At 36.9% G+C, this 17,163-nt stretch overlaps 1 protein-coding gene across 1 annotated transcript in view; it reads right to left on the bottom strand.

Moving 5' to 3' along the window:
- Window positions 1–17,163, bottom strand: part of slc1a7a (solute carrier family 1 member 7a) — a 54,094-nt gene that overhangs the window by 35,889 nt on the left and 1,042 nt on the right. Inside the window, exon 2 of the mRNA XM_028472576.1 lies at window positions 6,853–6,932. Coding sequence (XP_028328377.1) covers window positions 6,853–6,932 — 80 coding nt within the window. The remainder of the gene's footprint in view (window positions 1–6,852; window positions 6,933–17,163) is intronic.

Here is a 17,163-nt window from a genome sequence, read left to right as displayed (position 1 = left end):
TGTTTGAGGTTTTTCTGTTTGTCATTACCTTTTATAAACCGACTCAGTTACTGGCTGTATGTTGAGTAATTATCAAATGTGTCTTAAAATTTCTTATCGATTATATTATTAATTGTATTTAATGTAATTTTCAATATTGTGGTTGATGCGTTTGTCTGTCCTGTGTTTGTATTTTATTGTTGTCTCTGTGGACCAGGGTTGGGGTCAATTACATTTTTCAGTTACAATTAAGTTTTCAATTACCCATGTTCAATTGCAATTCAATTACGATTACATTGACCAGCTATTTTGCCAATTACAATTGAATTAAAGAAAAGTTTGTTCTCAGAAAGTCAATTACAATTACGTTCATAATTCCTAAAGGTAAATTACAATTAATCACAATTACTGAGCCTGAAATAAATAACCTAATAAAAGTTAACAATTTTTAATGAAAATGTGTCCTAAATCAGCAGTAAAATACACTAAAAACAAATATCTATTATCTAATGTATTTCCTATCTATTGGTTACCTTGTTAGGCTACCTAATACAGTATATGAAAATATAGGTTTTTGGTGTGGGCATCTGAGCCTTTTATGTGTTGATATACAAATGTTAAAATGAGGCAAAGCTTGATTTGGAACATATTTTAATAATTGTATATTAATTGTGATTGTATTATAATAATATACCCAGTTTTGCATTAAATTATAATTGACAAATTTTATAGAATTTTCATGGCAAATACAATTACAATGTCAATGATCTAAACTCAATTACAACTACGATTATGACAGCAACAGATTTTTAGAATTACAATTACAATTATAATCAAAGCTGCGAGCGGTGTCGTAGGATCCGAAGGAGTGGGCGGGGTCGATAACTCATTGTATGTATTTGAGAGTGATCGTGGTTTTCTATTAAGGCGTGCATCATCTGAGAACGCAAAGCACGATGGGTAATTCTCACAATGAATCTTGCTTAGGGCTGGAGAGTCATCATGTGTATCTATTATGAGGCTGTTTGAACGTTATATATGAGTTATAGCGGTTTTTCTATTATGGCGTGCAAAATGGAAAAAACCTAGTATGAAAGGCAAAACCATTTAAAAATCACTCTCAGTGAATTTGATGCGAATCCAATGAAAAATAGCCAAGATACAGCATTTAGAATGTGATGGTGAAGGATTTTCCAGTGACATTATAGGCCCCTCCCACATTTTGTAAGATTCATCCAACACTATTTTGAAGTCAACAAGACATATCGTCTTTCCGCTAGAGCTGTTAGCGTTGGACTCCACTCAAAGTGGCGCCATCTGAGAACGCAAGGCATGATGGGTAATTTTCACACTGAGTTTTGTTTAGGGATGGACAGTCAACATGTGTATCAAATATGAAGCAGTTTGAACTTTGCATTTGAAAGTTATATGCATTTTTCTATTATGATGTTCTAAATGGCGCCAGTCACACCACGACCAAACCATTAAAAATACGCAAATTCTTTCAATGACTTTTAATCTTCAGTGGGTCCCAAGTGTTCTGGCCGAGTTTGAAGCGAATCGAGTGAAGCCCCTCAGACTAGTTCGTGCAAGAGCAAAACGCTAGTAACTCAAAATGGCCGACTTCCTGTTTGGTTTTGGGCAAAGTCATCCGTGACTTTTTTCTCATCTTGGGGCCAAGAATACATGCGGCGAATTTTGTATGAATAGGACAAACCTACTGGTCATACTGGTTCATCACAGTGTGTGCACGTTTTTGCGTTGCGTTTGTAATGCTTGCACGACCAAACCGTTAAAGATACGCAAATTATTTTGACGATTTTTAATCTCCAGTGGGTTTTAAGTGTTCTGGCCGAGTTTGAAGAAAATCTCATGTAGCCCCTCAGACTAGTTTGCGCAAATGCCTTTCCAGGGGGAAATGTCATTTTTTGACCAAAGACGGCTGACTTCCTGTTTGGTTTTGGGCATGGTCACAATGTAAGTTTTTGCTCATCTTAGGGTCAAGAATACATGTGGCGAATTTCATGTGAATCGGGCAAACCTGCCGTTTGTGCAGTTCCATCGCTTTTTTGGCGTCTATTTTTTTTAGAGATTTTTTTTTTAGAGATTTTTTTTTTTTATTTTTTCATTGGACCAAAATATTTATTTGCTCAGCAGGCCTGATGTGTGCACATTTTGGTGAGACTTTGGGCATCCTACGGGGCCAAATCGAAAAGAACAAATCGGAAAAAGAGCAAGAACAATAGGTTCCTATGGCCAGCCATGGCCTTCGGACCCTAATTACACCATAATTGTAATTGTAAACCAGCTGTGGACCCCAGGAGGACTAATGGGGATCCTTAAAAAAAAAAAAAAAAAAAAAACATTAAAAACCTTTTCCAATTAATTTTTCCTGTATTTCTTTCTCCATGACTTATCATTATTCAGATACCCACATTTGATCTAACGCTGCTTGATGAATGGATAAATGGATAAATGGATGGATGGATGAGTGAATCACACACCTGATTACAGGAAAGGATAAATCAAGAATAAAGAAAGCTTTGTAATGAAATGAAAGTTGGATGTGTCGTAGCATAGAAAACGTGTATGATTGCAGCTTTTCAGAACCCAGGAGTAATAATATTGTCTATTCACTGTCGATATCTGAGAAACAGGGGGATGAAAACAGCATCTGAGTTGCCATGGTTGCTCCTTGCTGAATGTGCGATGTCAAAAAGATGAATTTTCTACTTCGTTTATTTAATGAATTCATTATTTTTCCAAGAAAAAACAAAACAAAAAAAAAAAAACACTAGAACGGTGCAAAAACAAATCAATACCAGCAAATCTTCAAATGATTATATTCCAGCAATTAGTGTTGCCATCAGAAAACTCCTGAGAGCTTTCCATAATAAACCCAAACGTGTTAAAAAAATGACTCTAACAATACAGTAACAATTGATTTTAGGGCTGCATTAAATGATTCATTTAGTCATTGAAAATAGATTATATAGATTATTCAAATGATTAGTCATACACTGTAGGAGCAAGTTTATAAGTCTATCATTTTTTTTTTTCAGTTTTAATACTTCATATTCTTATTCAGATTAACACAAAAATCATTTTGAACTCTTTTTAAGAACTCAAAACAAATAAATATACAAGATGTTTTAGAAGATTACCTTTTAAGTTGTCATTACTTAAATAAAGGTAAAAAAAAAAACGTTTCAATAAACAGTTTATTTAGATCCAAATGCAGGTAACATTATAGTTTTTCCCAGTGTTTGACAAAAAACTATAACTTTTCATATTTAACTTAAAAAGTAAGAAAACAAATTACATTCTAATTTTTTTTAGCCGTAGTAATGTAATGCTTATAGTTATTTTTGTATTGCCAATATCTGTTAGCGTGTCCAGTCCAACAACAAAATAATTTTATTTGAAAAAAAAAGGCAAAATAAAACAAAAAGTTGAACATTATTTTGTTAGTAATATGCTTATATTTCTAAGTGGTTCTGCATATGCAATTAAGATTTCATTATTATGTTTACATTTTTCTTTCTTATTATTCATATATCAACATAAACATCATTATGCTTTGAAAATTTTAAAATTACAAGACGGCACATGCGTTAATAATCCACTGAGCATTCATTTACTATGATAGTCACTTTATTTTTGATAAGCATTTAAATTGTCAAAGTTACAGTTTTTGAGCCTAATTATTAACAGGTATCTCTATCTCTATCTAAGAAAAGTAATAAACCTGACTTATGATAAGTTCGCCTACTTTAAACAAATTGTCCTGTCGAGCTGCTGATGCACAAAGTGCTTCTACATGAAAAGACTACATTTCTCATAGGCACACCGTGGACTTTTTGACCTAAAGAGCTGACCCATATGAGTTATGAGGCCAATATACAGCGCTTAACAGTATCAATGCTCACAGCGAGGCTTCCCACGTGAAATACCGACTATGTAAGTTTGGAGAGAAGGACCGTCTTTCACCAGGTCATGTGACCTGGAGAATGTTTCACTTTACGGCAGTCACGTGACCACAGGCTCGTATATATGTAGTTCCAACGTGACGTCACAACATACGGGCATTTCCCGACCCGACGCCATTGCTGTGGGTAGCTGAAACGAGTTTAGCCTCTGTTTACAGCCAAAAGAGCACAATATGGTAGTTTCGTGTTGGGTTAAAGGTGCGCCAATCATTCGTAACTTCTGACTTCCTCGCCGCGTAGGTGGTGCGTCCGCCCGACTCTTCCTGGCCTCGCCGCCGTTGTCGGACCCCTTCGCAAAGGGGAGAGGAGGGCGGCGGTGGCGGCTGCTCCTCCAGCTCATAGACTGTAGCAGTGGCGTGAGCCCAGCCCCGCTTCGCACCCCAGCCCTTAGAGCCAATCCTTATCCCGAAGTTACAAGTCAACTACTGTCTGCATACACAATCAATAGACGAAGGGAGGCTGGCCCGTCTGTTTGTTGATTTTTGCGACAGTGCTGTGGCGCTTGTGGCCACGAGGGGCACTTGCGTGAAAGTTACCGGTCTAGCGCCCCTAGTGGCCAAAAGTTACAGCGTGCCTTTAAGGGAAAATAACAAGAAGATAACTAATAATGTTAACAAAAACTAAATCAAAATATATTAATATTTTTGGTGACTAATAAAAACATAATTATATTTTTTTACAATCAGAACTTGTGATTCTGTGTGTATTTACAAACATCAATATCATCCCTTATCAGTTTGATAAGATTCAGTCAATAAAAATCTCAATGTGATTTTGTAGACTAAAACCAGACTATAATAGAAATAGTCCTGATGACTAAAACTACATTGTATTTTAGTCAAAAGACTGACTATAACTAAATCTAAAATTTTCCGTCTAAATTAGCACTGACTCGGAGACTGCAAACCTCCGCCAAGCACCAGGTCTTATCTTTGCCAAACACTGGTACCATGAGTATTAACTTTTTAAATGCCAATGTTTTCTGAAAATGGCAATTTTGGTTAAAATGTTTGTCGTTTTCACATAATGTTGCTAAAGAACAAACAAACAAACAAACAAACGCCAATGAAAATATTACGTCCTTGGCGGAGACAACAATCACACCGCACAGTGCTGTATTTTTGTTCAATTTGCAGTGATCCCACATTTTTAGTTGCTACACGCAGTAGCTCACAGAATAGCTGTAACCAGGCAACAGTAGAAGTAGAAGGGCCGTGCTCTGGGTATAAAAATCAGACCCATTGGCTAACACATATTAAACGACTCAAAGGTGTAGATGGTTTAACACGATAAATCGTTTCAGCTCTATTTAATTGCGTTGCAGCTCCCGGCTACAGATGTAGCACATTTTCCAAGACCTTAAATACGAAGATTAATGAATGAATTAATTTATATCAGCAAAAAAACAAAACAAACACTCAATAGTCCAACTAATCAACCGACGAAAGGGTGTAGGATGAAGCAACGAGGCAAAAGCTTATACACACCTACCCCATCACAGGCTTTCTAGATCAGTGGTTCTCAAACGTTTTTGGCTCAAGTACCCCCTTTTTTTAACTTTTGAATACAAGTACCCCATTTGTCCGATGACCACAACTATAGAGCATAATGATGGAATGAATGAGCAATAACACACATTTTAAGGAGTCTCATTTTGTAAATAAGTAGAATGAAACAGTGTTTGGAAGTACATTTTCTATATTATATCATATACTGTATAGTCATCTCCCTCCTGATGTGGGACCAAGACTGACCCTTGTATTTTCAGTTAATGTTCTAATTAAGATCATTTCTATTATCATTGTCATTTTGTTGTTGTTTGTCTGTTCATTTTATTATTCAGCATATGTTTCTCTTATTTTGTGTGTTTTTGTTGTCGTTTTTGTGCGTTGTTGGTATTATTTAAGTTCTTCTCTCAGTGTGCGTGTTTTTGGAGTCGTTTGGTTGTTTCTTATGTCGTTTTGAATGTTTCTCTGTTACTTTTGTGTATTTTGTAGCGATCCTGTGTATTTTTCTCTCTTTAAGTGTGTCTTTGTTGTCACTTTGTGTATTCTGTTGTTTGTTATTTTTATAATTCAGTATATTATTCTCTTATTTTGTGTGTGTTTGTTGTCATTTTGTGAGTTTCTGGTAATATGTAGTGTGATTATTATTATTCATATAAAAAATTCTACTTTGTTTGCACATGCTGTCGAAGGTCAACACTACAAGAAGTGCAATCTTTTTAAGACAGCAATGCATTATGATTATCATTTTTAACTAAAAATAAACATTATAAAACCCCCTATTTTTAATGCTTTCATCTGCTAATTTTAGTCTCTCCCCCTCTCTCAAGTACCCCCCGTACCTCCATTTGAGAAACTGCTCTACATAATGTAAAATAATCACTTTATTTGTTACACATTCAATATATATTCTACACAATAGTACGTAAAAACTTTGATACATTTTTGAATATACAGTACATACACATCAAACACATATATACATATACATATACATACACACACATACATTTTTCTTACTAACGAAAAAAGTATGATTTAAAAGGCTTTTTAAACTGATTTATTATTTATTCCTCTTTTATTATTACCGTTTTATTTCATTGTTTTGTTTGTTATACTCGTCCTTTTCGGTGATGTTCTGGCAGGGGAAACAACATAACGGGGGATGTTTTATTGACATCCCCTTTAAAAAATACATGGGAAGATTCCATAATGTTCCCATGTATTTTACATATACACGTAATATAAACCTGACATGAAGCCCAGTGGGTCTTGTGCATTGGCAGTTTGCATCAACTCTACACCCACACAGTTTAAAGTGTAGGTGGGTGTGTGTTTGTGTTATGTAAAACACTTGTGTAGTTGTGTGTCACTCTAACCTCGATACGACCAGGGGCAAAATCAACATCTTCAGCATTCTCATTAGCAGCTCCCCTGGAAACTGGAAGTATTTCACCTCCTGCAAATGACACAGAAAATGTTATTTATAACGGAATCCTTGTAACAAACAACAATATATTTGTACAGCACAAACAGCACAATCTGTAAAAAAAAATGAAATCCGGTCATTAATACAGGTTTACAAGCTGCAGTGTGTACTCATAAACCTCCACAGTACACTTGTCCCAGTGCAAGTTTGTATAAAGTAAGTAAGGAAAAGTGATAATTTCAGTAAGCGACATTACTGTTTAATACTCAACCTGAATCAGAGGACAATAGGCGAAAATAGACAATGAAAAAGTATCGATTATCAGACAATTTGTCATGGTTGGGATGACCGTGGTTAATGGTTAAAGAAGAAGGCTTGTAACCAAAGGGTCACTGGTTTGAATCCAACCTGTGGAAAGTTGAGCAAGTCCCTGAACCCTAACTGCTCGTGTTGTTTGTTGTTTTGGATAAAAGCATCTCCTAAATAACATTGTATTCTTGTAAAGTCAGTTTTTTTTCATGTATTTCATTAAACAAGGAGAGAACAGTGAAGAAAGTGAAGATGGAAATAGGTAAGCTGGGATTAATGGGCATAGACTTCTTGTGTAAAAACACTTTTCACAGCCAGTTGGAAAATCTTTTAATACCTAAGACTGTGTATGTACCTTCTTTGGGCTTACAGAAGCACTGATTCACAAACAAATTAATCCTTTGAGGACTTTTTTCAAAACACTGTTTTGTTGGAAAACCAAAAGTTTTTAGGGCTTGAGATTTTTGCCAGGGGTGGGCAAAAGAAAAAAATAGAATTGAACATGTTAAACGTCTCAAGATTCGTGCCAACCATAATATGTGTAACATATACAATAATGCAAAAATGATTTGTACCATAATTAATAATGTTGACTACAAAAATGTGCATCAACTCATTGTATATTGTTGTAAATTAATATCAAAATCAGGCTCACGGCTGCTTTCTGCTTCATTTTTGCTTCAGTGCTATACATGAACTGCTGGTCATAGTGTCGCTTCACCATTTACATTGTGAAGAAGAATTGTGCAACAAAAGAACCAACCTAAAGTCTGACTGAAAACATATACTACACACCTGAGGTAGAACATCTGTGACATGAAACTAACAGGCACTTACAATATTTGCATATTATGTGCAATATATTAAGAATTGTATTTTTTGGGAAAACTGTAATGAAAACTTTTGAACACTAGAGGGGGCAATGCTTCTCCCGCAACCCCCCAAACTTCGCGTTTGGGTCTTGACATCAACCTTGCTCCTGTAATGGGTGGATATGTTGCACATTTCAATAAAACACAGCATGATGAAAACACTTGATGAACAAAATGTACATCAGTACAAAAAACACCAAAAATAAACGATGTAAAAGATTTTTAAAAAATTAAAGAAAATGTTTAACTGATATCAAATGGTATCTTCCTGTGTTTCTCGCAAAAGGGCTTGAAAATAATTTAATCAGGCTATAATTAGCTGTTTAAACATGGAAATACATTTCAAAAAAGCTCTGAGTTTGAATACTAGGATAGACCAGGAGACTCCACTTTGAGGAGATTGCATGTTCTCCCTGTGCTCATGTACTCAGGTGGGGTGCATCAGCTCAGCTGGAGATGGTTGAACAGGGGAGGACGTCTCAGGGAATGCTTCTGCTGGGCAATCAGGCACAGCTGTAGCAAAGTAAGTGGATTATCCTTCCTCATACACATTCACAATGAGCACACAAGGTTAAAAAACCACTTCAGATGGAGCAGCCAGAAGTGCCACTTTGGACTCTGTTTAATTCTAAGGACTTATTTTTGGATCCTTGGAGTCATTTTTATCCAGTGTCAGAGTCGGTGCGTGAACAGAACCATGACAGACAGGATAACCAGTCCAGTCACTGCAGTATTTGAGGGAAGTTTTAAAGTTTGAGGCAATAACAGCTTTGATGCACCACAGCAAAACAATTTTGAGTAAGGGAAAAAGTAGGCGGCAACTTAGGAAACTTTTCGCAGAACAAAGACAACAACTGAAACATCCATCAATTATCTGTAGTTAATATCTTGTTTAGTGTAGCAGAAAGCTCAGAACATAAGGCGGGACAGTCATTGCATTGGCAAACAGAGAAAGACAAACACAGACGCACATTTATCCACTGCTGTGCCAACTGTGAGACACTGATGAACCTCCAAGGATATTTGGAATAAACAAACAAAACTGATGCAACATCCACAGATGTTGTACCCCCAACCGTCTTGTTGCAACTAAAACTGCTTCACAGCGTCACGTAAAAAAACAATCCATAACTGACGATGGTGAATGAATATAAAAGCAGGACATAAATGTATCTGTTTTCTCTGACAGATGTGAGTAAGAGACAGAAAGGTGAGAAAGGCAGAGGGGAAGAGTTTGGCTTCAGTTAATGAAATATAAGTACGTCCCATCTGTGCAGTGAGAAAATGGAACAATAGGAGCTTATTGTTTCTCTTTTGGAAAAGCTTTCATGCCAAATCTAGTCTGTGTGTGTGTGTGTGTGTGTGTGTTTATTTGTTGGCAGTTGAGTTCAACAGAGCTGGGGCGAACGCACGCACGAGTGTTGGTATGCATGTATGTAGCTAAGCTTACATCTGTGTGTAAGGTTATACACAAACACAGCTGTCACAGATTACTGGAGTCTGCCAAAGATGGTACGATGACCTTGGCAATCACTCTTGAGCGGAACCTTCCTCAGGGTTTCTAGCCTCAACCTGACCCTGAAGATCTGCCACATCGATATTGGACCACTTCATTCATCCATTCAGTTCTTTATTCCTTTCATGAAAATGCCTACTGTACAAGCCACATAGAGTACGGTTCACACTTTCAGTGTTTCATACATTTCCATGATCAGAAAGGAGCAGATGGAAGAATAATATACTTATATTACTAACATTATCCTCAGTCACAGCTCAAACTCCTTTTTCAAATCATGTCACGCACACACACACGCACATGTTCAATATATGAATTGAATGACAAAGGTCATCAACCAATTTTGAGCAGCACCGTGATGTAGTGCGTCACATGTCTGCAACCTGGCCATAATTGATTGTGGTCTAAGCCCTGGGGGTGGACACTTGGTTTCAAAGTACTCTGATTTCCTCCCACCATCCAAAAACATGAAGTAGGTGATTGAAATGTCTCTAAATGGCCAATAGGAGTGGATGGGGTTGAGTGGTTGTGTGTGTGCCTGTGATTGGCACCCTGTCCAGGGTGTACAGGTGGCCAATGAGAGCTAGAGCAGAGCACCAGCAAAGCCCCAAAAACCCCTGAAACAAGAAGATGGATGAATGATAATTAATCACTGTATGATGACTATATTTTTCCCACACTTCACCAGTCATACCAGTCTTTAAAAGCAAACACATGCTGGGTTTTCATTACAGATTTTCGCAAAATAAAAGCACTATTTCTAAATGTCAACAAAGTGTAATTTTTGCTTTGAAAGTGTTTCCATTGATTGTTGTTTTGGGCAGGAGCCTCGTAACTCCCGTGAAATCTCATCCTGCGAGACTTTGCTGCAGGAAGATGGACGCTCAGAACCTCCTTATAACACTGTATTCTTTTGTTGTTTCACGTCTAATGTGGCAGTGATGATTTTTAAGTATAATGCTAAGAAATGTCCCAATCTCTTCTTCTGTTTACACGTACCACACCATGTTTTCTCGGAGAGAAGCGGTCATGTGACCAGGTACGTCACATCATGTGAGCATGTACGTTACGTTCTGTGACGTGCATTTGCGGAAAAAAGGTTTCCATAGCGCTTTTGCGACACATTTCATTATCAAAACGTCTGAAATTCCTGAAAGCATAAAATATTTTTAGCAATATTTTAGTACATTTTTTTTTTTAATTCCGGTGTTTCCATTACACCGCTATTTTCCGCTATTTAGATTTTGCGCATTTCCAAATGTCATGGAAATGCAGCTACAGAGACTTTAGTCAAATGCATAAACGTGCCTTGATGGTGAAAGGGTTGTGACCAGTAATAATTTTGATAATTTTCAGCTTAGCTCAAAAATCAAACAATTCTAGCAGAAAATTTACAATCAAACAAGATCCCCCAGAGACCGTAAACCTCAGGTCCCAAATCTCCTCTTTGCCAGATATTGGCATCTGTCTAGATCAGTGATCCTTATCATGGCACCATGTTCATTTACACTTTAAAGACTTGCAAGAATTTTCTATCCCTATTAATAGCAATACAGTAGGCCAAAATTTATGGGCATCTCCATTTTATTGTTTGTTGGAAAAATCCCCATGAAATGCACAAACCAGATCCAATCCGAATGAAACACGCCAGTGAAAATATTGCCTCATTGGAGGAAATAATAACAATAAAGTCTGTAGTCAAACACATAAACATTCATCAATGGTAAATGGGTTATGACTGGTAAGTAAATAATGTCGATAATATTCAGCTTGGCTGGAAAAGAAACAGAAAAGAATCAGATAAAAACAAACAAATTGGCATTTGAGACACAATTAACCTTTTAATCCTTACAGGATTGTTTGCCTCATTATTTTTGCAGGAATTTTTTTTGTACCGTCTAATAATCCCTAAAGCTTTCTACAGTTATTCCTCCTCTCACCTTGTGATTAGGCCATTTATTCCTTAGAGTTAATGTTAGATTATCCCTCTAAGTCACGCTGCCTGTCTAAGACCAGTAAAGGTGTTTGCTATGTCTGCTGGCTTATCTACAATGAAGTAAAAATCTATTCTGAAGACAACAACAGATCTATTTTATTTCTCAGGGACTGACATGAGTTCAATCTGGCGTGAAAATATGAGTTTGAAGTTTGTTCTCATTACTTTTGGTTTACTATATTTGCACTTACTGTAGATAAAGGAAAATGAAAATGACAGTGTGCAGGTGTGTGTTAAGCTCTTGGTGGAGCCAGTGCAGTAGCAGTGAGGTGCAGAACATCAAGTGAGATGTAAAATAAAGCAAACAGGAGTAAAAAGACTGTCTGATTAAGGTTAGAAGCTTCTGGATGACCTCTACTTGACCCCCTGAAGACCATCAATCCCTCACTTTGGTTTGTAAAGTCAGACGAACTGGATGAAGACAGAATATCATATGTTTGTAAATGGACAGCACATGTTCACATTGTATTAATGAGAAAGGGAAAAGGTTGACAGTGAAGTCATTCATGTAATCTACAATTTTAATTTGCAACAAAACAAACAACCAATCCCATTAAGCAATCCTATTATATTCATTCAAATAGCAGAGCAGGGTAGAGTATCCAAAAACAGTACTCGAGTAAAAGTACTGTTACATGTAAATGAAATTTACTCAAGTAAAAGTAGAAATAGTCAACCCAAATACTTACTGGAGTAAGAGTGAAAAAGTACTCAAGTACTGAGTAACAACTTATTTATTCAAAAAAACATCAATATCACAACATCTATTCTTAGAACTTAGACGCTCAAAACGCTTTGTAAGGAAAACGTGACAAATTTCACTTACATCACCCTTTCCTCTCGCTGCCTCCCTCCTGTTCATGACCCTCCCCCCTTCTCTCTCACTCCTGCACACCTCTCCTTGTCACCCCTCTCTGTACCACTCCATCCTCTCTTGTCATCCTCCTTGTATCTGTATTAATTGTATGTAGATAAATGAACTGAAAATCCAAAAATAACTGCTAACACTTAAGTGACGTAAGCTCAGGCTTTCCAAGGTGACCTGCATTTCTTGAGGCAAAAAAAGTCACTTTGTGAAGTGTCAACAGGAGTTGATTCTCAAGGTTATTTCCAAGCACTTTTGGCCCTGAAAAGGATCCCAGCATGACTAAAAAGTCTCTCACAGGCAGCAGAGGTAGGCTGACCCGTGTCGAGCTTGACTGACAACTGTATCACTTGAGGGAGCGAGTGTTAAAGCTCCAGAGATGGGTAGAGTAGCCAAAGACGCTACTCGAGTAAAAGTACTGTTACATGGGCTCAACCTCTCGACCAGAGGGGTCGTCCTCTGATCGAGAGGTCGGTGGTTCTATCCCGGTCTATGTGTTGAAGTGTCCTTGGGCAAGACACTGAACCCCAAGTTGCTCCCAGTGGTTGACTGGCGCCTTCCATGGCAGCTCTGTCCCATTGGTGTGTGAATGTGAGTGTGAATGAGCAGATGTGTAAAAAGCACTTTGTGACCTCTGTGAAAGGTACTATATAAATATAAACATGACTTACTTACTGATTTACATGTCAATGAAATTCACTCAAGAATGCCTCAATAAATTTACTCGTGAGAAAAAGTTACTCAAGTATATTGTCATGGCAAATTTGCGGTTGACCTCATTTGGAGACGTGATTTATTGCTCTGGTTGAATGATGAAGTCCAGGCGAGGCATTGATGATTTTCTAAAAAAGGTTTATTATAAAACTAAACAAAAAAGAGTACAAAGATGGACAAAATTAGTGACCGCCCGGGCGGACGTCCGATGATCGAGTGGCATAGTTCTAACTCCTCACGTATATTCCCCCTCAGTCCCCCTCCCTCCTCCCCCCAGGAGATAAAGAGGACAGGGTGGAGGTGATAGGAGAGGGTGAAAAGAGACAGTTTCTTCTTTGGGTCAAAACAACCAGTTCTCTGGTATCTCCTGATTGTCGTGAGTGTTGGAGGTGTGTGCGTGTATGGTGTTTGTGTGTATGAATGGATGTGTATTGGGTGTGTATGTGTGACTATGTGAGTGTGTGTAGGCATGTGACTGTGTGATGCCTCCATGTCTGAGGGATAACATGTGTTTTGGGAAGCTGACCTCGAGAAGAGAGCAGAAAACATGAGACAGCAGAAATGAAAAGTCTCAACTTAAAGCCTTAAAAAGAATAAGGTCTATGAGTAAATATGTTAATAAACATAACTAACAATTTTTGCCCCGACAATATGTGACGGAGTAAATGTAACTGGTTACTACCTACCTCTGTAGCAGAATAATACAAAGTTGAAGGTGTTTGATTTGTCAGTGTAGAAGGCGTGGTGGCTTATTTGCACAACCAAGACGTTAACATTCATGAAGGAACGTGGAGCATGAATCTCTACTGTGCTGCTAGCAACAGTGTTGTATGTTCCCACTAGCATCATATTTTTTTTTCCTTCACATTATTATCATTATTTTATTTATGTGGGGCTTGAGACCTGATTAGGGAACCAACTAAATTAAGGTTTATTTAATATACATTTGTGATTTAGTTTATTTTATTTTTTAAATTGAAACTATTTTCTATGTTGGTAAACAGCAGTTGCGGTAATTTGATGAAAACACTTGTGTAGCCTTTGACTCAATAAAGCTAATGTATTTTTGAAGCTGTTGCAACTTTGATCATGAATTCCTGGCGAGCTGTGGCCCCAGGAATGAAAAAGATGCTGTTAAAAGCGCTCAGTGGGAAGAATTCGGTTTCACTCTCGCAGGAAGTCAGTAAAACAACCAATCTGGAAAAGCTGTTGGATGGACCACTGACCCTCATTTGGTCCATCATTTGTAAACTGGAGGTAGAGATGGATCGATGAATAAAGCATATATGAGAACCATCAACCACCCTGAGTCCAAACAGCAGATGTTTCCTGGCACAGATGGACAGCGTTAGTTTGTGATTGTCATCACAATCACATGTTTACAGGGAAGGTTTTGACCTGGCTTCATGACTACTGACCTCACTACTGACTAATGCTGTAAACCAATCAATCACACAGACTCCAGAACTGCATTTCAGTCATATTTCATTTAAAGAGTACTCCTGTCTATCCACCATAGAAGCTTAGAAACATGATTAGATCCCCGATGAGACCCATGGTCAGACAATCAGACTGGCTTCAAATGAGCCATCATCCCCAAATACAGAAAATAACCAGTCTATGGTTGATATGAACTTTCACAATTATTTAGCATGGCCAGATAAAATATGAAAGATAACAACTACCGTTTAAATCAGTGGTTCTCAAACTTTTTTGGCTCGAGTACCCACTTTCTCTTATTTCTGAATCTAAGTACCCCCTTTGTCCGACTACAACATTTTCCTAAGAAATCCTGTAATGACGATGACATTTTTAAATATTATCATTTTGTAAATAAGTGGAATTAAAGTATTTAGCACAATGGTTCCCAACCATTCTTGGATTGTGACCCCATTTTGACATCAAGAATTTCAGGCGACCCCAAAGACATTTTAATGCTTCTAGAATTTGTTTTTGACCATGTTTGTTTTACTGTGTTACAAATACAGAGTATAGCCGAGATTAGTAACAGGTTTGCTTCAGCTCAGATATATTTGTTGTGCATTTTATTTGAAATACATTTATTTTTGAGAAAGTGAAAATATAGAATACAGTAAACATTTTGTGTTGTTTTAAACTAGGAATTTATTTTTAATCAGTAATAATTCCATTTAAATTCCAGACAACTCAGCTGGGATCACGACCCCAAGGTTGAAAAACACTGATTTAGTGCCTCCAGAATAGATTTATTTCTATAATTTTTATAATTTTTGGTCATCTCCCACCAAGATGGACCTTTATAGTTTTGAACTAAAAATAAACATTATAAAACCCATATTTTTCATGCTCACATTAGTTAATTTTCCACACTCTATCTCTCTCTCTCAAGTACCCCTTGTAGTGCCATCGCGTTCTGCGAGGGGTACACGTACCCCCATTTGAGAAACCCTGCTTTAAATCTTTTCAGGAATTCATATACAAGAAAATGATGCTAAATATATAATCCAATGCACCATGAGAAGATGTAAAGCCATGTATGACCCCTGCCGTGCACTGTGCTTTGACAATTTCCTAAATCTGATAGAAAGGTGTTTGTTCACATCATTATCGGCTCCACTTAAACCACACATGTCCAATATAAGCTAAGATGAGATGGGCTGTTACCAAAGCACGGCTTTTGCATTTAAGCAGCACATGAGTGACATCAAAATCACCAGGAGGACATTCTACTGTCTGAAAACCAATTACTTTGACTTTGCATGCATGCTCAACCAGCAACACTAGAGACATGCATTGTGCATCGTGCATACAGAAGCTTCAACATCTCATTTAAACCCATTGTATTTAGTTTGATTCAAACGCTTGTAGAAGATGACCTTGCTCTTTATTTTCTGCTTTGAAATGCATTCCCTAATCCACCTTTATTCACTTTCTTAATTGTGCCGATTCGATTCCTATTCAGCGCTGCGTGAATTATATAAGTGAGCTGGAAAGATGTGGACTTGTTGTTTTAGTGAGCGATTGACTACTAATCTCCCCAGCAACAGCAGCAATCCTCTTCAATGAGCTCGCTCTGGTCTCGGTCATTCTGTGACACTAATGAGAATTGATCAAAAAACGCATTTTTAAAAGTAAATTATTTTTTACATTAAGAACTTAAGTTCTTTAATTTAACATCACAAAGCTTGGTTTTTTTTCAAAGAGTCTGAACTCTGTTGTTTTTTGCAAGGTATCATGGCTTAAAATGAATGTAACCAACCAATAGCACAGCTTTCCATGTACAGCCCTAATCATCACCTATCAGGGTGGGGGTCAATTATAACTGTAATTGGTAATTAATTACAATTAGGACGTCATTATAAATGAAATCAATTTTTTTTTTTTTAAATGTGTTGCTCTTGTAATTGTAATTGAATTGTAATTGAGTTCTGATGACTGACTTTGTTATTGTAATTGCTATATAAAAACTGTCATTTACAATGTAATTAAACGCAACACCGGGGAACCATGTTACCGATCTATGGCTTATACATCTGTAGTTAAAAATGATCAAAATGTTTAATAATAAGTATACCTGTCAGTAAATCTTGAGGATCATTTTACCATAAAAAGAAAAAAAAAAATTTGAATGGAGAGGTATACTGATGCCCACACCAAAAATATTAATACCAACATTTTCATGGATAAGGAAGCCTAACAAGGTAACAAAGACACGAAAAAAACAACGTTTTTTAGTGTATTCTATATAGGGGCATGTATTGTATCTGGAAATACGATTTGTATCCCGATACATAGGTCACGATGCGATATATCTTGATATTAAAGTACAAGGCGATTATTGCAATTTTTTTTTTTTAGATATATATGACTTAAGAAACTTCTTCATGAGAACATTATGTATGAATTATATTTTATTGGCATATTTTACACTCAAAACATTGCCTTTAACATGCCATGTGCCAACAACTTAAAAAACTAACATACAATCTGCCTGTGGCTTTTAAACCAAC

Source organism: Gouania willdenowi, chromosome 17 (assembly GCF_900634775.1).
Source record: "Gouania willdenowi chromosome 17, fGouWil2.1, whole genome shotgun sequence".
Lineage (NCBI taxonomy): Eukaryota > Metazoa > Chordata > Actinopteri > Blenniiformes > Gobiesocidae > Gouania > Gouania willdenowi.
Note: the sequence above shows the minus strand (reverse complement) of the source record. Positions and strands in the feature narration are given on the sequence as shown.